This window comes from Ovis canadensis, chromosome 13 (assembly GCF_042477335.2).
Source record: "Ovis canadensis isolate MfBH-ARS-UI-01 breed Bighorn chromosome 13, ARS-UI_OviCan_v2, whole genome shotgun sequence".
NCBI lineage: Eukaryota > Metazoa > Chordata > Mammalia > Artiodactyla > Bovidae > Ovis > Ovis canadensis.
Window position 1 is genome coordinate 31,409,512 of NC_091257.1, and position 23,187 is coordinate 31,432,698.

At 42.1% G+C, this 23,187-nt stretch overlaps 1 protein-coding gene across 3 annotated transcripts in view; it reads left to right on the forward strand.

The window, feature by feature from the left end:
- Window positions 1–1,518: 1,518 nt before the first annotated feature.
- Window positions 1,519–23,187, forward strand: part of DHTKD1 (dehydrogenase E1 and transketolase domain containing 1) — a 35,692-nt gene continuing 14,023 nt past the window's right edge. For 2 of the 3 annotated variants that reach the window (XR_011248087.1, XM_069547248.1), the window contains exons 1-10: window positions 1,519–1,838; window positions 6,208–6,363; window positions 6,754–6,965; window positions 7,863–8,057; window positions 12,408–12,677; window positions 17,468–17,639; window positions 18,834–19,032; window positions 20,657–20,969; window positions 22,264–22,348; window positions 22,856–22,995. Coding sequence is in view for 2 of the 3 variants with exons in the window: in XM_069547248.1 (XP_069403349.1) it covers window positions 1,682–1,838; window positions 6,208–6,363; window positions 6,754–6,965; window positions 7,863–8,057; window positions 12,408–12,677; window positions 17,468–17,639; window positions 18,834–19,032; window positions 20,657–20,969; window positions 22,264–22,348; window positions 22,856–22,995 (1,899 nt within the window). In the remaining variant the exon portion in view is untranslated. Of the gene's footprint in view, window positions 1,839–3,883; window positions 4,667–6,207; window positions 6,364–6,753; window positions 6,966–7,862; window positions 8,058–12,407; window positions 12,678–17,467; window positions 17,640–18,833; window positions 19,033–20,656; window positions 20,970–22,263; window positions 22,349–22,855; window positions 22,996–23,187 lie in introns of those variants that run through there. The other variant, XM_069547249.1, reaches the window with a different exon arrangement.

Below are 23,187 nucleotides of genomic sequence, written 5' to 3' on the forward strand. Positions count from 1 at the left end.
CAATGACCACTTTAAACATTTTGTTTGCTGTCTGCAACCTTCTGTTCCAGCTGAGATTCTCAACTAACTCCCGATTTACTTAGTCTTCAACCTCATCGGAACTGCCAACCCACTGGCCCTTTCATTTTACCATCTGCCCATTCTTATATTTAATAGCGTTTTTTAAATGTTAGGTGAAAGCCCATGTTTTGTTATTTCAACCGTCCTGTAACCAATATCTTAAATGTCTTTGCATCTTGGCCTTTCTATTCCATCTGCTTGCAAAACTTCAGCCCTGAATGAAACCAGTTATCACCCTTCTGACCTCAGTACCGAGGCAGGAGAAAATCACAAAGCAGCAGAAAGTGCTTTCTCTCTATATTCATGGCCATCGACCTCAACGGGGTGAACTTCAAAACTTTAAAGACAATATTCTACCTTTACTACTCTCCTCGATAACAATTTCATACTATCTTCACCTTTGCACTCCCATTTCTCAATACACACCCAATTTGCCAGCCCCTCAGAATCACTTGCAATGCCTTGCAACCTCTCCTCGGCTTCTGGGCTCATGCTTCCCCCCTCTCCTTGGTGGGCTCCTCTCCTTACACATTTGCGTATCTCGTCAGTCTTCAGGATTCTGTTCTAGTGAGCCTTCCACTTGGAGGTTTCCCTGGCACACCTGTCTATGCTTGCAGGGCACCTGCACACACTTGGATTACCGTGTGTCTCAAGTTGTGTGTTGAGTTCAGTCTGCAACTGGCCTGGAACCTGATTAGGGGCAGACACTGTATTTTATTAATCTCTGTAACCCAGCAGAGGGCTCTGTCTGTACAGTGGAAAGATATCTTAGGCTCACATGTGTAATGTTCTTAGGAGTATGGGGGTGCAGCTGCTCAGGTAACTGGAAGAATGGGTGACCAACTGGGAAGCATTCAGACCTCCCAATATTGGTAAAATTAAAGGTGAGTCGTGGAATAAAATAGTTTGGGAAACTGTGTCAGAGATAGACCAACCAAGAATCTCAATTATCTAAAATCTTCCAAGTCCAGTTTTTTCTTCACTCCTATCGCTCTGTACAGGCTCCTTCTCCCCTGTTTGAACCTGTCCTCCTCAATGTTTTTTACAAAAATACAAACAGAGATGGGATATTGATTTTCTGGCTCCTTCCTATGAACTTGGTCTGAGTCCTAGCCACCTTTCATGCAGTCTGTCGCTAATTTTTCCTTTCTGTGGGAGACTGCGTGGTGCGTGTGAGTCTATGCTTTGGAGCTTCCAGGACAGGGGTGGTGGGTGATCACTCCCGGAGGGAGATTGCAGCATACACAGATATATCCAGCATACACAGCTTTGTTACAGAAAACCTGTACACTCCCCTCAGCACTCCTCCTTTTCCCAAATGAAGGACTTCCCTCAGCCTCTAGGGCCTCGCGAGTGTCGCTGGATGCCAGCCCCGCGGCTTGGCTCGCAAAGAGTCGGACACAACTGAGCAACTGAACTGAACTGATCTGGATTGGCTCCAGTGGCCGGGCCCTGGCCAATCAGGAGTGGGGGTGTTGTCTAGGGGGCGGGTTTTTCCCCTTGCCTCCCTCCTAAGGCCTCTCACCTCCCCCACGGTGGGTCCGCGCCGGAGCGACCTCCCTGCCGCCGCGGCCCCTGGACATCCCGCCTAGATCTCTGGGCCCCGGGGGCCTAGTGGGATATGGCCTGGGCCACTGTGGCAGCAGCAAGACTGGGCCTCGGCCGGGCCGCTCCGGTCTTCCTCCGGCGCGGCTACCAGACAGAGAGGGGTGTCTATGGCTACCGGCCGAGGAAGCCCGAGAGCCGGGAGCCCGAGGGCGGCCTGGCGCGCCCCCCAGGTCAGGATGGGGTCTGGGCCGGTGGGCGTGGCGGCTGGGGAGGCAGGGGGTCTTATTTCTGGGCCCGGGGTGGGTGCTTTTGAGGGTTGGGACTTCTGGGGGCCTCAGTGTGCGAGCAGGCGGGTGGAGAGGAAGGAGAGGCCAGGGAGCAGAGAGGGACAGGCCTGTGTCTTGTCAGGGTCTGGGTCACAGAATGGTTCTGTGAACTCTTGTCTTTTCCATTGCTTGGTCGTAAAACGTGTGAGAACTTAGCTGTTTGCGGAGGCGGGGCTGCGGGAAAAGTTCTAAGATAGCCCAGCTCTTGAAGTTCACCCAAGGATACACGTTTTCCAGGGCTGTGTCCAAAGCCGGTGTGAGGGGGATCTTTGGGGATCGCGATGGTGAATAGGGTGAAGAGGGCGTTGGTGTTCTTGGACCTCAGCATGGTATTTAATATCCATTCGTCTCTTCTGTCTAGCCTCTTTAGGAGTTTAAAACTCTTTGCTGAATTCAGAACTATGCTACTCTGGTTTTAATGGATTAGGAGACGCGAATGATCAGTTTTTGGAGGATCAGTTGCATCCTCATGTACAAGAGACCAATTTTGAGTATTTGGTTTATGCTCCAAAATGATTGTATGTTTATTCATCCTCACAGAATAGAAGATGAACACAGATTGGTCGTTAGAGGAAGGTCACTTGGCATTTTAAATTTTATTTGTTATTATTATTTGCTGTGCCATGTGGCTTATGAGATCTTAGTTCCCTGACCAAGGATTGAACCCTGGCCCTGGACAGTGAGAGTCTGAAGTCCTAACCACTGGACCACCAGGGAGGTCCAATTTGATATCTTTGGTCCAGTTATTGGATTAACAATTAGGATCCCTTCATCATCTAAACACCTGACCTTGTGTTCTTGATCTCAGGAGACATTCAGAATAAAACTGATTTCTCTTTCTTGAGTGCAACAGGTTTCTTTAGGAATAGCATTTTGATCAGCTAGATGTCTAATCCCTTGAGAGTAAGACTATCTATATCTTATTTCACTTGACAAATGTACTGTCTAATTTTGCATGTCAGTTTCCCTCAAACTGAAGTGTGTGTTCAGATCACTCTGAATGATGTTTAAAAGGCTAGTTCCCAGGCTGCCCTCCCTTGCCTCACCCTCATCCCAGTTCTTTTTCAGTGGCCTGAGATGAGGTCCAGGAATTTGTTTTTTTATGTCACACTAAGTGATTTTCTAGCAGCAGGTCTGTGGCCACTATGGCCAAACATCGTTATAGTCAATAAGGGATGTATCTATCAGTCGTGTCCGACTCTTTGCAACCCGGTGGACTGTAGCCCACCAGGCTCCTCCATCCATGGGATTCTCCGGGCAAGAATACTGGAGTGGGTTGCCATTTCCAGGGGATCTTCCCAACCCAGGGATCGAACCCGGGTCTCCCACATTGCAGGCAGATACTTTAACCTCTGAGCCACCAGGGAAGCCCATATATAAGATGTGTTTGTCCAATAGAGCTTGGTCACACATCTGTACATCCTTGCAGGGGAGATTGGAAAGCATAGTCTCTCTTCAGGGTGGCCACCTTCCAGCTAAAAGTTATTTTGAAAGAGAAGAGGAAAATAGATGTTGGAAAATAATTAGTATCACCACACTCAACCTGTTTGGCCATTTAAATACTCTAAAGTTTTCTTCCCACACAGAGAATGTATTCACAAACCCTAGTGAAAATGAACACAAGGCAGCTCCCACATCCAAGGTACACAGAGAAATGGGAGGAAGTGTAGTCCAGGTTATGGTGCCTTCCTCCTCCTCCTCCTCCGTAAGTTTATCTTGGCCAAGCAAGTATCAAGGCCAACATAGGATGAATACCTCATTTATTAAGGTTTTCACTGTAGTAAGCCTTCAAAGAGATCTTGAATTTGCTTCTGGTGACCTTTTTGCATGGCAGTGATTTCAGGAGTTAAAATTTGACCCATGATATGTGTCCTTTGTAGTTGGCTATTAGTGAAAGAGCTTGTACTTTAACCTCTGTAAACCTCAGCTTCCGAGTAAGCTTGAGTTCTATTTATCAACAGTTCTAAACTGGGAATTTTGACATAGAATCATCACTAACTTTTTGGTCTATTTCCTTTATACATATGAAATATATATGCAAATGAAGAGACATGTATGAAGTATGTAGGTGCTAATATGCTAGATACACTGTCATGAAAACATAGGTATAATACACACATTTTAACACAGCTCAGGTTCATATGATATATAGTGTCTTTTAGTCTTTTTTCTTCTAAACAAATTGGCACATCCAATAAGCATTCTCCTACAACATTATCTGATGATGATTTTTGGCCAGTGGGGATTAGTCATCAGCACTGTGGCATGTCCCTCAGATGACTGGGGTTTGTAGAGAGTTAGAGGGAAAGATCAGTGAGAAATGAGGAGGTGTTGACTCCACCCACCCTACTGGAGGGGCGTGGGTGTGGGTAATGAGTAATTGCACCATTTACTGGTGTCCTCAGGGGAAAACAGATTCCTGTGAAGACAGGAACAGAAGGAACGTTTAGGGAAGAGGTGAAAAACATAGGGAGGTCTGTTAATCACAGAACGGATGGAATTCTGGACGTCACAGTGGAAGGATCTAGGAGGTAGAGAGGGAGGAGATACGGGGTTGGGTCTGGAGGAAATGGCAATCCACTCCAGTATTCTTGCCTGGAAAATTCCATGGACAGAGGAGCCCGGCGGGCTACAGTCCATGGGGTCGAAAAGAGTCAGACACGACCAAGCACAGCAGCAGCAGCAGAAGAAGAAACCAGAGCAGTAAAATGAAGAGTGGGAGAAAACAGATGGTGAGGATGGGTGAAGGGTGTGCCCCAAAGTGGGAGGGGAAGGGGCCTCTCTCTCTCCAAGAATAGTAGGTGCTGTGTGTTCTTCGGGGTGAACGGCATCCTTTTGCGCCAGCTCCCCTATCCATGTTGTAGACTATCACTAAAAGCTTGGATTTTCAGTGAGAAACTGAAGCAGTGATCTCTTAACTAGATGTGGTTTGCTAAAGAGAATGTTTTCACAAGAGGGCTAGTAGGGACTTCCCTGGTCATCCAGTGGTTAAGACTCTATGCTTCTAATGGAGGGGGCCCAGGTTTGCTCCTGGATCAGGGACCTAAGATCCCACATGTGGTGCAGGTGTGGTCAAAACATAAATATATATATATATATATATTTGTATCTATTTTTTACCTCTGCTGGGCCTTAGCTGCTCTGTGCAGGCTTTCCCTGTTTTCGAGAGCAGCTGCTACTGCCTACTTGGAGTGCTCGGCCTTCTCACTATGGTGGCTTTTCTAGTTGCAGGGCGCAGGCTTTAGGCCAGAGGGCTTCCGTAGTTGCAGCGCTCAGGCTCAGTAGTTGTGGCACAGGGGCTTAGCTGCTTCGAGGCATAAGGAATCTTCCTATACCAGGAATCAAACCCGCGTCCCCTGCATTGGCAGGCAGATTCTTATCCACTGTGCCACCAGGAAGTCCAATAATAATTAATTTTTTTTTAAGAGGGCTAGTAGACTGTGGTGACAATGGTGATGATAACCCTGTATATTTACCATTAACTTAATTCCACTAAGGATGTAATTTTATAGATGATATTGGAAGTTGTGGTCTTGAAGGATTTTCTTCCTAATTTTAGAAGGGCTTTCATGTGCAAAAGGGAAGAAAAGTAGCTTTTGGCTCAATATAAAATCATCTAAGATTAAAAAAAATCATCTAAGATAGAATTAGATTCATTGAAATATAGTGATTTCCCCTTTAAGAAGAAGTTGGAGAATTACTCATTTAAGGCTACAAATATGTTTTTTTTCTTTTTTATTATGTAGTAATAAGATCATTTCTAAGGTCTTTTTCCTCGTCTGTGATTTCATGAGTCTATAAAATGTGTACCTGGAGGACATGAGGAAGGAAATGTAACATTGATTTTGCAGTTTAAACTTTTTTTGTTTTTTTTTTAATGTACAATATAAAAAATTCAAATAATAATTAAGAGGACTATAATTATCCATAATTAAAATTATAGCATTTAACAGTTATTTTCAATTTGAGGTGTTTTCTTTTAAAATCTGTCCATGTGCATAGTTATTTCCACAAATGTGCACCCATAATTCTGGTTCTTTCCGGTTATTTTTTCAGTGACTTTTGCTCTCAGGAGATAAATTTAAGGAAATAAGTCTGTTTTCCAGGATTCTGCTAGTTTTTAATCCTGAAAGCCACTGGCAGCTGTGGTGGGTAGGAATCGCATGTTAAAAATGTCCAAAGCCGCAAAGGCTTCTTTGAAAACTGATTTTGTGATTTGTGGGCATTTCCTAAACTGTATTGTTCAATTGTTGTCGCTTTTCCACTCAATCAGTGGACCACGGCCTTGCCAGGTTGGTGACGGTGTATTGTGAGCATGGGCATAAAGCTGCCAAAATCAACCCGCTCTTCACTGGTCAAGCACTGCAGGACAATGTGCCTGAAATCCAAGGCCTGGTGCAGACTCTGCAAGGACCCTTTAATACCACAGGTAAAGGTCATCAGCTGTCAACTGTCCGTGTGTCAGTTAACTGCCAGTGAGGCGGGACTCCTTTCTCTGTTCTTGAAGAACTGCAGTCATGCCTGCTGGAGCTGAGGCTTCCGTGGGTGTGAGGAGACAGCAAGGGGCACATTCGGACACTGTCTGGAAGAGTGGTGTTGAGGTTTTAGAATTGTCTTCCAACAGGGCCCATATCCTCTGTGTTCAAATCATATACACAAATGGCCATATTTTTAGTTTTGCCTTTAGAAAAATCTGGATAACCATTGATGATGACCCAAGTTATTTAGAATGAAATGCTGTGAATTGAGATAAGGATCTTGGTATGTTTTATATTTGGTTGACTATTCTTTAAAGTGACCCTTTGATTCCATTTCATAGGATTATTGAACATGGGGAAGGAGGAGGCCTCTCTTGAGGAAGTTGTCACCTATCTCAACCAGATCTACTGTGGGCAGGTTTCTATCGAAACCTCTCAGCTTCAGAGCCAGGAGGAGAAAGACTGGTTTGCCAAGCGGTTTGAGGAACTGAAGAAGGAGGCATTTACCACAGAAGAGCGAAAACACCTATCAAAATTAATGCTTGAATCTCAGGTATAAAAGTAGCAGCTAATATCAAAGAAATTGTTCAGCTCTTTTTCTCCAAAGACTTACAAATATTGAAGAGAGGGAGTTAAGACATGAACTCTCTGAATGTAGCCACAATTCCCCCATGGCCTCAACACAACAGACAGTGTAACACACACCACTGTATTCTGAGTAGAAGGAGGTAGATCTCCAACCGCCAGAGCTGTTGGTTCTCTTCATAGTCGATACTATGTATTCGTCTCTTCCCTTCATAAAAGACTGCAAAGTCCTTAAGATCTGATTCCTCTTTTAATTACCTGAAGGGATTAATAAAGGAAAAAGGAATACATGTATAGGTATGGCTGAGTTCCTTCACTGTTCACCTGAAACTATCACAATATTGTTACTTGCCTATACTCCAATACAAAGTAAAAAGTTTAAAAAAGATTTTAAACAGGTAAAAATTTTTAAAAGAGAAAGGAACTATACATGAAAGAGGCTCTCAGTATAGATTAATAGGATTGAATGTCCAGGACTGTGCACAGGACTTGAGCCTATCAATATGATAAGACCCCTGCCCCCAGTAACATGGGCGGATGGCTAGTTTGCAGCCCAGATGAAATACTATACAGCCCTGAACTAAAACTCAAGTCCTGGAAAAGGCCTGGCTTTCTGAGGGGATTCCTACTGGGGTGAGTTCTTCTAGCACTTGGGTTGTTTCCTCAGTGTGCCCACTGCCGCCTGGTGTCCTCGGCAGGGCTTTCTTGCCAGGCTCTGAGTGACTTCTGTTCATCTCTGGGGTCTGCACTGAATAGACTCTGTTGTAGCTTCTTGAAGCAGTGCAGGGTCTCTTTAAATGTGTTTGGCTTTGACCCAGGTAGTCAGCTCTTCTGTAACTATTGTGTCTGACGTGGTGTTCCACAGGAGTTTGACCACTTTTTGGCCACCAAGTTTGCCACAGTGAAGCGATATGGAGGTGAAGGAGCAGAAAGCATGATGGGATTTTTCTACGAGCTGCTGAAAATGGCTGCTTACAGCGGAGTAACGGACGTTATTATTGGGATGCCCCACAGAGGGAGGCTGAACTTGCTGACAGGCCTTCTGCAGTTCCCTCCAGAGGTAAAAGGCCTTCTGTTTTTCCCACCAGTGATGTGCAATTGACTGAAACAAAGTGAAGCCGGTGGTGATAATCTCTTTTAGAAAAGTGATTAAGCATATGAGCCATTGGTCCAGGAGACAGCTTCATTAATTGATGAAAACTGATGCTGTTGGACCTAGTAGTTAGGTTGATTTTCCTCTATCTCTTTACAGGAAATCTTTCTTCACTCAGGGAAGTTAAAAGTTAGTTTGTTTCCGAAGAATGATGCAAACAGATAAATTATGTTTTCTGAAGCATGCTTTCCCTATTTCGTAAAAATCAAACAAACACAAAGATTTTATCTGTGCAGTTCGATAAAATTTCATCTTCCAGAAAGTCATTTTTACCTTCTACTTATTTGCAGATTATAGTTAATAGATTGTATGAAACTAATAAAATATTGTTATCTCGAGATCCTCCAAAGTGAGTAGTTTATTGGTTATTGGATCTTTCATATTCTTGTTCAGTTCGACTCAGATGCTCTGTAAATCTCGAAGCGCTTGAGGGTCAGGACACAATATTCAATGACAGGGAACATCAGAGAGACCCAGTCTGATAAGGTTATGTCAATTTATACATGGGTAAACCTCACCGCTATTCTTGGCCAGGAGATTAAAAATAATTATAAATGCTAGGTAGTTCCCCGGGGGTTCAGTGGTTAGGACTTGTACCTTTCACTGCCAGGCTTGGATTCAATCCTGGATCAGAGAACTAAGATCCCACAAGCCATGTGTCACAGGAAAAAAACAAACAAAAAAATACCTCATGTCCCAGAAACTCCACTCCTGGATATATATTTGAAGAAAACAAAAGCGCTAATTTGGAAAGATACACGCACCCCAATGTTCTTAGCAATATTACTTATAATTGATGAGATACAGCAACAACCTAAGTGTCCATCAACAGATAAATAAAGATGTGGCATACACACATATAATGGAATATAACTCAGACATAAAAAATAATGTGAATTTGCCATTCAGAACAATAGGAATGGACTTGCAAGGTTTTATGCTTAGTGAAGTAAGCCACACAAAGCTAAATACTTCATGTTATCGCTTATATGTGAAATCTAAAAAATAAAACAAACTAATGACTATAACAAAAAAGAAACAGATTCACAGATAGAACTAACTAGTGGTTACCCGTGGGGAGAGGGAAAATGGGAAAGGGTAATATAGGGATACGGGATTGAGAGATAGAAATTACTTTGTAAAGAATAAATAAGCTAAAGGCTATATTGTAAAACAGAGAATATAGCCAATATTTTATAGTAACTAAATGAAGTAAAATCTCTAAAGTTTTGAATCACTATGTTATATACCTGGAATTTATATAATATTGTAAATCAACTATACCTCTATCCAAAAAATTTTCTTAATTAAAAAAATACACATGATGTCATGTCTAGGTGCCAAGTTTTACCTTTTTTGTTTATACTTCAGTGTTTCTGATGCTAAGAGATCCTTAATAAGCTTTGAAAACTCACCGTAGAAAAGGTAGAATACAACAGAATAAAATGACTGACAGATAGAGGTGTGCTTTGACACCTGCAGAAATTCTTAAACCAAAAATTACATTCCTAAAATATCTCAGACAAAGCAGTTACTCAAAAGCACAGAAATGATTATCAATGACCATACTTGTGAACATTGATTGGATCATAGAAAAAGCAAGAGAGTTCCAGAAAAACATCTACTTCTGTATTTATTGACTATACCAAAGCCTTTGACTGTGTGGATCACAACAAACTGGAAAATTCTTAAAGAGACGGGAATACCAGACCACCTGACCTGCCTCCTGAGAAATCTGTATGCAGGTCAGGAAGCAACAGTTAGAACCAGACATGAAACAACAGACTGGTTCCAGATTGGGAAAGAAGTATGTCAAGGCTGTATATTGTCACCCTTCTTATTTAACTTATATGCAGAGTACATCATGTGAAACGCTGGACTGGAGGAAGCACAAGCTGGAATCACGAATTCCAGGAGAAATATCAACCTCAGATATGCAGATGACACCACCCTTAATGGCAGAAAGGGAAGAAGAACTAAAGTGCCTCTTGATGAAAGTGAAAGAGGAAAGTGAAAAAGCTGGCTTGAAACTAAACATTCAAAACACTAAGATCATGGCATCCCGTCCCATCACTTCATGGCAAATAGACAGGGAAACAATGGAAACAGTGTCAGACTTTATTTTGGGGGGCTTCAAAATCACTGCAGGTGGTGACTGCAGCCATGAGATTAAAAGACCCTTGCTCCTTGGAAGAAAAACTATGACTGACCTAGACAGCATATTGAAAAGCAGAGAAATTACTTTGCCAACAAAGGTCCATCTAATCAAAGGTATGATTTTTCCAGTAGTCAGATGGATGTGAGAGTTGGACCATAAAGAAAGCTGAGCGCCAAAGAATTGATGCTTTTGAACTGTGGTGTTGGAGAAGACTCTTGAGAGTCCCTTGGACTGCAAGGAGATCAAACCAGTCAATCCTGAAGGAAATCAGTCCTGAATATTCACTGGAAGGACTGATGCTGAAGCTGAAGCTCCAATACTCTGGGTAGCTTATATGAAGAACTGACTCATTGGTAAAGACCCTGATGCTGAGAAAGATTGAAGGCAGAAAGAGAAGGGGCCAACAGAGGATGAGATGGTTGGATGGCATCACTGCCTCAATGGACACGAATTTGAGCAAGCTCTGGGAGTTGGTGATGGACAGGGAAGCCTGGCATGCTGCAGTCCATGGGTCACTAAGAGTCAGATACGACGAGCGACTGAACTGAACTGAAATGAAGCTTGTGAAAAGCACATTTCTTCCTATCCTTTGAGTTTGTATGCTCCTATTTGCAGTGAGGGCAGTAAGAAGCTTTTAGGTCATTTAAACCATTTGGCCAATTGAGCATAACATACTGTCTTTGGTAGATAGTTTGATTTGAGACCCAGCTTTGTAGCCAAGAACCTTTAAACCTTTGTAGCCAAGTAATTTCTCTTGCTCATGCTTTTTTCTTTTTAATTCTCAAACTCCTAATTTATCCCTCCTCTTCCCCTGTAGTAACCATAAGATTGTTTTCTATGTCTGTGCATCTGTTTCTGTTTTGTAAATAAGTTCTCCTTTTCCTTTTTTTGTCTACATTGAGGGATCTTAGTTCCCTGACAAGAGACTGAGCCTAGGCCATGGCAGCGAAAGTGCAGAATCCTAACTACTGGACCACGAGGGATTTCCTGTATCGTTTCTTTAGATTGCACACACAAGTCTTTTGTCATTTTCTGTCTGATTTACTTCACCTAGTATGATAATCTCTAGGTCTATCCATGTTGCTGCAAATGGCATTATTTCATTTTATTTTGTGGCTGAGTAATATTCCATTATATACATACCATATTTTCTTTATCCATTTATCTATCAAGGGACACTTAGGTTCTTTCCATGTGTTGGCTATTGTAAATAGTGCTGCTGGTGGACACTGGGGTGCTTGTACTAATTAAAGTTTTATATGCCGGATATATGCCCAGGAGTGGATTGCTGGGTTGTATGGCAACTGTATTTTTAGTCTTTTAGCTTGTTCATTTTTAAAATAGATAGTAACACCTATCTCATAGAAAAGTATGAAAATGAGGTGACAGAACGTATGCAGAGAAGTCCTTTGAGAATCGCAAAATATAGTTTCTTTTTTTAATTTAAAAAATCAATGATTTATTTATCACTCATCATATTTTGTAAAGAGAACATATTTAGAATCTTTAATAGCACTTTGTTACTTTTCCTGTTCAAAATATCCATACATTTTTCACAATTTTGAAACTAAAATGGTACCAGAACTTACATAGATGCTACAACCCGAGAATCGCAAAATAGTTTCTTAGATGTCACTTGCGCTAAGTAGTGGATGTCATCCTGTGACTAAATGGGATGAAGTTCTTATTTTCCTTTAATTATAAGAATAATTCTTGTTAGCAATTCATGTATTTATATATTTGAATAATTCAATAACTCAAATAATAGCAAGTATTCCTGTTAATAATTTAACAAGAATACTAATTCTTTTGGAAAATGCGTTCTAACAGGTGCATTTAAGAAAAAAATTTTGCTTATTGCAAGGCAGAGGTATCGTACTGTCTGCATCATGCTGGACTTGTCTTAACGTGTTAGAACTTCATTTGATGATGAACATCTCCAAATAGCTCCATGCATTTGAGCAGTTAGAAGTGTGTGCTTATCTTTAAATAATGCGTGGTCACAATATATATACAACATGTGCTGAAGTTTTTTTTTAGATCGTGTGATTTAAATGAACCACCTCTCCTATTTGTTCTTGTGTGTTCACTCGGCTTAGCTGATGTTCCGTAAAATGCGAGGCTTAAGTGAATTTCCAGAAAACGTCTCAGCCGTTGGCGATGTCCTGTCTCACCTAACATCCTCGGTTGACCTGGACTTCGGTGCGCACCATCCCCTCCATGTGACTATGCTGCCCAACCCCTCGCACCTGGAAGCCGTGAACCCTGTGGCAGTCGGGAAGACTCGGGGGAGGCAGCAGTCCAGGCGGGATGGGGACTACTCCCTGGATGGTTCAGCTCAGCCTGGGGACAAAGTCATCTGCTTACAGGTACTGGGAGCTTCAGGAAGTAAGACCAGAGGTTGGGAATACTGGGAAGAAAGAATGTCCAGTTTGGTAGTTGTCATGGCAGTCCGAATGGGGGTTGGAAAAGAATTTCCAGAGTACTGCAGAAAGGAGTGAGTTTATTAAGAACAAAGAGCAGAGACAATGTGGGCACTGGGAGCAGGGCTGGCCGACACCTCCTGGCAGACCAGGGAGAGCCAGTAGGACGCTAGAATAGCCGGCTGGCTCAAGGGAGAGCCAACACTTTTGTGGGTTAGTAGTCAATTTTTATAGCCTCAAGACAAATAAAATTCCTGCTGGAAGGGTGGTATTAGGTGATCGTTTAGGGCGTTTGGTTAGGGTGAGCATGGGGTGGGCATTTTGACCTAATTTGGGGTCAGGAAGCTTGTTGGTGATGATCACGGGGGCTTTTGGCAATGGTTACAAAGGGGCTCAGTCAGCTTTGGAGGTGACCTTGGCTCTCGGTTCAGTGTCTGTGGCCTTGGGATAGGATTCCACAGTCATCATGATAGGAGATAGCACACATTCTATCTTCCCAAAAGATGAACTTTTGGGAAAAGATTAGGGGGTGGTTTTATAAATTCATAGCAGATGTGAATATCTGCTCACCAGTAGTCTCAAGGCAACTGACTGTTTTATTTTTTGACTGATATTTTTAAAAAAATTTTTAGCTAATTAAAAATATATTTATTTCTATTTATTTATTTGGCTGTGCTGGGTTTTATTACAGCATGTGGGATCCAGTTCCTTGACCAGGGATTGAACCCGGGCCCCCCAGCTTTGGGAGCAGAGTCTTAGCCACTGGACTGCTAGGGAAGTCCCTAGTTAATTTTTTTTATTGGAGTATAGTTGATTTACAATGTTGTGTTAGTTTCTGCTGTTCAGCAAAGTGAGTCAGTTACAGAGGTACATATATTTACTTTTTTAAAAGATTCTATTCTCATATAGATCACTGCAAAGTACTGAATAGTTTCCTGTGCTATACAGTAGGTTCTTATTAGTTACCTACTTTATATATAGTGGCGTGTATATGTCAATCCTGATCTCCCAATTTATCCCCCCTTCCCCATCAAGGCAACTGACTTTAGACGAAGGTCTTCACTGTATTTTTCCTTTCTTGAGTTATGAATTAATTAAGGGAGTATGGACTGACATAGCTGCTACTACTAAGAGGACAAATGTCATTACTTCCATGAAACTGTGACCCTCATGGAAACCACACACAGTATCTGTCTATCTAACAAGGCTGCAAGATTCTGGATGTATTTTGCTTGCTTGATTGTTTGCTTTAAAATGAAAGTCTTTGGCATTAAGGCGAACAAGACAATTGATTAGTGTATTAATTCCTCTGCCCCCCACCTTTGGTAACTCAACAGGTATATTTTAGAGGTGTAGATTGTGGGTCACATTTTTCTTCTACAAGTATTCATTTAATATGAAACCTTTAATGCCTAGAGGATAATTAATCCTGGATATCAGTAACTGGGTCTTTACACCCAGTGGAAACAGTTAAATCTACAAGGCAGTAGAATATTTGTCTACATATACAATTAACGGGGGCTTCCCAGATGGCACTAGTGGTAAAGAATCTGACTATCGATGCAGGAGACATGACAGATGCAGGTTTGACCTCTGATTCAGGAAGATGCCCTAGGGGAGGGCATGGCAGCCCACTCCAGTGTTCATGCCTGGAGAATCCCATGGACAGAGGAGCCTGGCCGGCTATGGGCCATAAGGTTGCAAAGAGTCAGACACAGCTGAATCCATTAAGCATGCACAGATAACTACAGTATCTTATTGTTAATTTTCCATGGCTAACAATGTATGGCTAACAATGTGAAGATTTCTATTTAGAAATACTATATCATAATCAAATTCAAATGTGCTTACCTGACAATTTATTTACTACAAGTTTCTGGATATTTTCACTCTCATTAAAAAAATTACCTTCCAAGGATTCTTTCTTCATTCATATTTAAGTCTTTTATTTCTGCTAATTAATTAGGGCCACAGTCGTTACCATATCAGATTAATTACAATGGACTGGTTCAAAATTGGGAAAGGAGTATGTCAAGGTTGTATATTGCCACCCTGCATATTTAACTTATATGCAGAGTACATCTTGTGAAATGCCAGGCTGGATAACTTACAAGCTGGAATCAAGATTGCTGGGAGAAATATCAACAACCTCAGGTATGCAGATGATAACCACTTTAATGGCAGAAAGTGAAGAGGATCTAAAATGCCTCTTGATGAAGATGAAAGAGGAGAGAGAAAAATCTGGCTTAAAACTCAACATTAAAAAAAACAAAGATCATGGCATCTGGTCCTGTCACTTCATGGCAAATAGATGGGAGAAAAAGTGGAAACAGTGTCATATTTCATATTCTTGGGCTCCAGAATTAATGTGGAGAGTGACTGCAGTCACAAAATTAAAAGACTTTTGCCCCTTGGAAGAAAAACTACAACAAACCTAGACAGCATATTAAAAAGCAGAGACATCACTTTGCCGACAAAGTTCTGTATAGTCAAAGCTATGGTTTTTCCAGTAGTCATGTATGGATGTCAGAGTTGGACCATAAAGAAGGCTGAACACGGAAGAATTGATATTTTTGAGCTGTGGTGCTGAAGAAGACTCTTGAGAGTCCCTTGGACTGCAAGGAGATCAAACCAGTCATTTCTAAAGGAAATCAACCCTGAATATTCTTTGGAAGGACTGGTGCTGAAGCTGAAACTCCAATACTTCAGCCACGTGATGCGAGGAGCTGACTCATTGGAAAAGACCCTGATGCTGGGAAAGATTGAGGGCAAGAGGAGAAGGGTATGACAGAGAATGAGACAGTTGGATGGCATCACCAACTCAATGGGCATGAGTTTGAGCAAACTCAGGGAGATAGTGAAGGACAGGGGTTGCAAAGAGTTAGACACGACTTAGCGACTGAACAAATTAATTTATTAACTTTTTTTTGCCACACCAAGAGGCTTTTAGGATCTTAGCTTCTCCATCAAAGGGATTGAACCCAGGCCTCGGTAATGAAAGCGCTGAGTCCTAACCACTGGACTGCAGGTAATTCCCTGTATCAGGTCATTTTACCCTTTTTTTTCAGATCATGTTATTCTTTAATTGAGCATTTTGGCTGTTTATTTTTTTAAAATCAAAACTCCCTTTATTTTTTTTTAATTATCAAAGATTATAATTTTACAGTATTGAGAAATATAGAACAAAATATAATTATTGGAAGATAATTGCTCTACAATATTGTATTGGCCTCTGCCACTCATCAACATAAATCAGCAACAGGTATACATACATACGTTCCCTCCCTTCTGAACCCCCCCGCCCCATCTCCCACACCTCTAGGTTGTCAGAGAACACTGTGTTGAGCTCCCTGTTTTATACAGTAAATTCTCACTTGCTATCTATTTTACATATGGTAATGTATATGTTTCCATGCTATTCTCTCCAATTATCCCTTTTTTTACTTAATAAATTTTTAATTAAAATACATTTATTATATAACATCACATAAGATTTATGTGTACAACATACACCTTATTGATATAATAGCCTTCTATATAGCATGAAGTCAGTGGCACTCATACTTTCCCCTAAGATCTCCAATTCCCCCACTATTTGCTTTCAATTTTTCAAAAAAAAATTGACTCCCCTTTCTATCACCTTCCATTTCCCAGTTTTTTAAAATTTATTTATTGAAGTGTAATTGATTTACAGTATTGTGTTAATTTCTACCATGTAGCAAAGAGAGTTATTTATACACGTATATATACATTCTTTTAAAAATTCTGTCCATTCTGGTTTATTACAGGATGTTGAATATAGTTCCCTGTGCTCTGCAGTAGGACCTTGTCAGGTCTTGTGCTATCATGATCTAGTAGATTTCGAAAGCTCTGGAAGAAGAGCACATTTCAGAGATTCTCTTGTAATAGTATTTTGCCCTTTCCTCAAAGCCTCCTTTCATATGCTCCTCACCGCCCCCCCCCCCCCCCCCGCCATGTTTGCTGTCAGTCATTCTCTTATGTTCACAGCGGTGGCCAACACACCCAGCGGGGAGGAGGTGATGTGAGCGACACCCTCTCATTTGGGGGGAAATCTGACTGGGGAAGAGTGAGGGTTCGAAGTTATTTTGTTCCTTGCGTCTTGCAGGCCACTTTCATGATGGCTTTCCTAGAGCTGATTCTCCTGCGTCTCCCATCACCCTACCTTCCCTGGTGCTGCTGTGCACACTATCATGTTGGTGGGGATGCTACAGGCCATGGGTACAGTTGATGATGTAAGATGGAAGGAATAGGTCAGCTGGTCATAGCTGCAGGAGGAAAAGGGCTGATTTAGCTTCATTGAGAGCTGCTTTGGGAAGTTCTATGATGAGCAGATTTTTAGGAGGGGAGGGAGCGCTTTTTATACACAGAGATACAGGGAAGGGCTTCCCTGGTGGCTCAGTGGTAAAGGATCTGCCTGCCAATGCAGGAGACATAGCAGACGCAGGTTCAATGCCTGGGTCGGGAAGATCCCCTGGAGGAGGAAATGGCAACTTACTCCAGTATTCTTTCCTGGGAAATCCCATGGACAGAGGAGCCTGGTGGGCTACAGTCCACGGGGTTGCAAAGAGTCGGTCACAACTGAGCGTGCATGTGGCATGTGGCAACCAGGGAGTGCTGAGAGCATGGTTGTTTTTTGTTGCTGTTACTATTAGTTTACTAAACCTAAATGTCTCCACCCCTTACGTTCATTTTCTTCTCTCTCCCCCATGATCTAGGTTCATGGTGATGCTTCTTTCTGTGGTCAAGGGATTGTTCCTGAAACATTTACGCTCTCTAATCTCCCGCATTTCAGAATTGGTGGGAGTGTCCATTTGATTGTCAATAACCAGCTGGGTTACACCACTCCTGCAGAAAGAGGAAGGTCTTCCTTATACTGTAGTGACATCGGTATGTAACCCAGGGAAGAGCTGATGTTGTTGAGTCAAATAAGGAACTCCTAGAGAAACTTATATTATAGTTCAGTCAGAACAGGGAACCTCACTGCTGGTCCCATTTTAATTTTTGGATCAGATATGATCAGCAGTCTCCAACAGTGTTGTTAATACTCCTTTCAAAGTCCGAGTGTGACCTTTCAATCCCAGGAAATAAGAGTAGAACTTAGAGGGTCCCATCTCAGATTGCTGATGTATCCAGTTGAATGATCTGGTATAATCCAGAGATCAACACAGTTAGTACAACTGGAGTAATTGTCTTTAGATATTCAGAGTACCCAAGACCACAGTCAAAAAGGATGTGTTCAACCAGTAAATCTGGCCAAAGGGTCTGGTTGGAAATCAGATGTGAAGAAGCAAAGGCATCCTATTTTAACCTGTAGAAACTGACAATATTAAAAGAAACACAGGGCTTCTTATTATTCATTCCCTATTTCATAGAATTGAGAGAACTGTCAGATGGTGAAAACTGTACTGTTTTTACATCCAGACCCTGGCCTGGTTGCCATTTGGGACTATCTATGTGAATTTTTTGTGATTAGTTAGAGATTTTGAAAATTCAATCTCAACCAACTCTTTGAAGAAATCCTTTTTTTTCCCCTTAGGCTACATCTTTTAAAGACCTTTTTATCTCAGGAGGAAAGATAATAGTCATAATGATAATAACACACACACACATCTGTTATTAGGTACCAAGCTGTTAAGCACTTTATATGAATTAACTCACTGATGCTTTAGGACATCACTGGGAGATGGGAGCATTATTCCAGTGTCCCAGATTAGGAAACTGGAATTCATGACTTCACCAGAATCACACAGACACAAATACTGGGTCTGAAACTCTCTCTTGTCAGCTGGCCTCCAAAGTGCCGGTTCTTTTTTTTTTTTTTTTTTTCGGTGGTGGGTGGGGAGGTGTTGCACTGTTTGACTTGCAGGATCTCAGTTCCCTGACCAGGTTGAAACCTGGCCTTGGCAGTGAAAGCCCGGAATCCTAACCATTAGGCTTCCAAGGAATTCCCAAAGTGCGGGTTCTTAACACCCAAGCCAAACTACCCCTACAATGTGGGCTGTCTCCCCAGGCGGGCAACAGGATTTGGGGGTAGGTACTTGGGGTGACTGGCTGGCTTCATTTCTGTCTTCTCTGCCTCAGGGAAGCTGGTGGGCTGCGCCATCATCCACGTCAATGGAGACAGCCCAGAGGAAGTGGTGAGGGCCACGCAACTGGCGTTCGAATACCAGCGCCAGTTCCGGAAAGATGTGATTGTTGACTTGTTGTGCTACAGGCAGTGGGGCCACAATGAGCTGGACGAGCCCTTCTTCACCAACCCGGGCATGTACCAGATCATCAGGTACGAGGCTGAACCATCATGTGCCCTCTCCCCTACAGTGCTCACATTAGTATTTGTATTAGACTCACTTCAGGAGGGTGACCAGCTTTCCCAGTGTGCCTGGGACATGACAGTCTCAGTGCTCAAACTGGGACAGCCCTGGGCACACTGGGATGATTACCCTGCGGTCACAGGAAAGCTCCCCATGTTTTTCTAACTCTACATGTCTCCTCAGTGAAGAGACAAAGGGAATCTTAACAGCCTCACTTAGCAGGTGGGAGGACTGAACAGCCAGCTCTTGAGATTTCCTTTTTAGATGCTAGAAAGTAAAATAGATCCCTCTTTCCTGCTTAATTTCCTCATAGATATAAAGCAGAGCCTTTCTGGTCGTAGGTAGCAGACTGTTCTTGGAGGAACAAATCTGGGTTCTCCATTGAGCTTTTTTTTTTTTTTAAGCCACCCAGTTTTCTTTTTTCCTTTTTTCTTTTCTTTTGGCTGCACTGGTCTTTCTTGCAACCCACAGGCTTTTCTTGTTGCAGCACAAGGGCTCTCTAGTTTCCCCGTGGCATGTTGAATCTTAGTTCCTAGACCAGGGATCGAACCCATGTCCCCTGCATTGGAAGGCGGATTCTCAACTGCTGAACCACTGAGGAAGTCCCTCCATTTAGCGTTGAACTTAGCACCCGAATGATATGACTTAAGACCCCATTTTTAAGAATATGTCCTATGTACCTTTCACTTTTTTTAAGGATTATGGTGGTCAATGTGACCAGACTGTCATGTGAAATATTATGGGAATGCAGAGCAGTAGCATGGTTATTTCTATTTTTGTAAAATCCAGATGCAGAATAGTTACAGGCTTCTTCAAGCAACCTGAAACAGGTGTTGGCAAATTTGGTTCAAACTTTTTAAAGTAAAAGAATGCAGAATAAGCAGATAATGTAGGTCAGCCTCATAAATAACTGTCCAGAATTAACAATTGGTAAAAAACAAACAAACAAAAAAAACTCCTCTACTCATTATTTCTGCCTGACTGTAGACAGAAGCTTATAAAGATAAACTTGTTTTCTCTAGATTGCCTGGAACAGGTGGTTACACACCATTACCTTTAAAAAACAAAGTTATTGGTGTGAAAGTCACATGACATAAAATAGACCTTTTTTTTTTGGCTGCTTGGCATGGCATATGGGATCTTAGTTCCCTTACACCCCCTGCAGTCGAAGTGTGGAGTCTTGGTCACTGGACTGACATGGAATTCCTTAAATGGACCATTTTTTTTTTAACCTTTTTATTTTATATAGGCATATAGCCAATTAACAATGTTAGTTTCATGTGCACAGCAAAAGGACTCAGCCATATATATATATGTATCCATTCTTCCCCAAACTCCTGTCCCATCCAGGCTGCCACATGACATTGAGCAGAATTCCATGCGCTATACAGTAGGTTAAAATGGACTATTTTAAAGTGAACGATTCAGTGTGAATTGTATTAATATAAGCACCTCCTCTGTTTAGTCCCAAAACATTTCCTACATATGTTTTTATAGCAATGACACTTCAGAATACCTTTGATAATAACTGTGTCTGTCTCTTTTTGATTTTTACGAACATAATTGATTTTTGTTTCCCTCCTCCTTGGACAGAGCGAGGAAGAGCATCCCTGATACGTATGCAGAGTACCTTATTGCCAACGGACTCACAACCCAGGAGGAGGTGTCGGAAATCAAAGCCTCCTACTATGTGAAGTTAAATGGCCATTTGACTAATGTGGCCCACTACAGGCCCCCTGCCACGAGCCTGCAGGCCCACTGGCAAGGCTTGGTTCAGCCGGAAGCTTGTATTACCTCCTGGAACACAGGTGTGCCCCTTGACCTCCTGCGGTTTATTGGCAAGAAGTCTGTGGAGGTGCCTGAGGAGCTCCAGATGCACAGTCACCTTCTGAAGATGCATGTGCAGGTAGGGAGCCCAGACACCCCCAGGCATTGTTTGTCCATCTCTCACAGTCGAGGAATTGCCATTGGTCTGGTCTTGTTGGTTGGCTGATGCTCTTGGCAGATATTTAATGTGAGTCATTAGTTTCTACAAACTGAGCCTAGCTGAGTTTTGGTACAGACTGTCAATTAACTCAGATTTTGTCTACCTCTAACTTCTATTTTTCCTCCACTTATTTGTTCATTCATTCATAATGTCTAGGGACTTCCCTGGTGGTCCAATGTGCCAAAGTCTAATTTGCCTTCCAATGCAGGGGGGTAGGGGTTCCCTCTTTGGTCAGAGAGCTAAGGTCCCACAAATCTCACTGCCAAAAAACCAGAATATAAACAACAGAAGCAATATTATAACAAATTCAATAAAGACTTAAAAAATTGTCCACATAAAAAAAATTTAAAAAACCCAAACATGTCTTATACATCATATGTACAGTTACTGCATACCCATTATTAAAAACACAGCCACACAGGAATGCCCATTTTGGTTTTTCTGAGCAGAAGACACTTTCATCTTGGGTAGGCAGGGGGATGGCTTAAATAAAATGAATAAAAATCAATACACATAGTCCCCAAAAGCAACATTTGGATCTTTAAACATATTGAGGTTTTACCTATTGTCTTGTGTTAAGCATAAATTGACATACACTGCTCTGGTTTGCCTGCAACTTAGTGGTTTCCTGGAACATGGAACTTCCAGCTCTAAAATTGGGAAAGCAAGGAAATATAGGCCTTCATCTTTCTTGAACTTGGATGAAGGCATGATGAACTCTGGATTATTTTTAAAACACTAGCTTGGTTTGTAAGTTTCTATTATAGGTATGCTGCTGCTGCTGCTAAGTCATTTCAGTCATGTCCGACTCTGTGTGACTCCACAGACGGCAGCCCACCAGGCTCCCTGTCCCTGGGATTCTCCAGGCAAGAACACTGGAGTGGGTACAGAGACCATGAAAACAATCTGTGTACTCGCCATCCGACTGAAAGAGTAGAATATTGCTTATACCATACACCCTACTCTCCCCACTCTGCCAACTCCCTGCTACCTCCTCTCATCCATCCGCCAGGTTAACCACTCACCTGAGTGCCTGTTTGTTTTGCCTGCTTTCAAACATCATATACTTGCTGTCATTAACCTTCTGTGCTTCCTGTTGTATTTAATACTACATTTTGGAGACTTAGCCATTGTTGCATTACATTTTTTGAACTCAATGTGAAAAAGGATGTGAGCTCTTAAAAGTTTCTTTTCCCCTCCCCTTCAATTTTAGTCTCGAGTGGAGAAAGTGATGGATGGAACAAAGTTAGACTGGGCTACAGCAGAAGCTCTTGCGTTAGGCTCATTGCTTGCTGAAGGTACGACTTTTCTGTATAGCTGCACAACGGATAGGGGATGCATTATATGACATCTCTTATTCGTGATGCCTGCAGTTTTGAGTTACAGCGACCTTGTCTCGTTTTTATTGACTAGAGAGGTTCTCGGACGTGGTGACTCTTCTTACCTGAATACACTGTTTAATCTTAGTATCTAAGTCACGTTGATAACCTTCATCAGCAAATAGACTATGGAAACACAGGATTCAGGGCTGACTGTATTGGAAAGATATTTTCCCTAGTAATTGTAGGCCAAATGATGACTCTTCATTCTTAAACAATTCACTTTGACTACAGAGGTTTTTCTCTTTTTTTGACTACAGAGTTTTGAATATAGGACAGGTACATTTTAAGAAGGATAATCTATTAACTTAAGGGTGATTCTCAGGATGAGCTGGTGTATAAGAATTCAGGGTCATCAGGCCTTATTATCACTTAGGTTATTCATGGGAATCTGGATTTTTCTTTTCCCCTTCTCGCTTGCTTAAGGTTTTAATGTCCGTCTGAGTGGTCAAGATGTGGGCCGTGGAACTTTTAGCCAGAGGCACGCAATGGTTGTTTGCCAGAAGACAGATGACACTTACATCCCCCTGAACCATATGGACCCTAATCAAAAGGGGTTTCTAGAGGTAGGACATTTCGTTATCTAGTGTAACACCCAGGTGGCAATGATTGTAGCTACAGGCTTCTTAGCGACAGATGTCAGTAACATCTGGACTTTGGGTTCAGTGCTTTTTGAAATAAGGGGGTGCTGAATGGATAGACAGTGCAGGTTGATCCACTTGGAATGGAAGTAACAGACTAGCAAGTAGGCTAGAGCT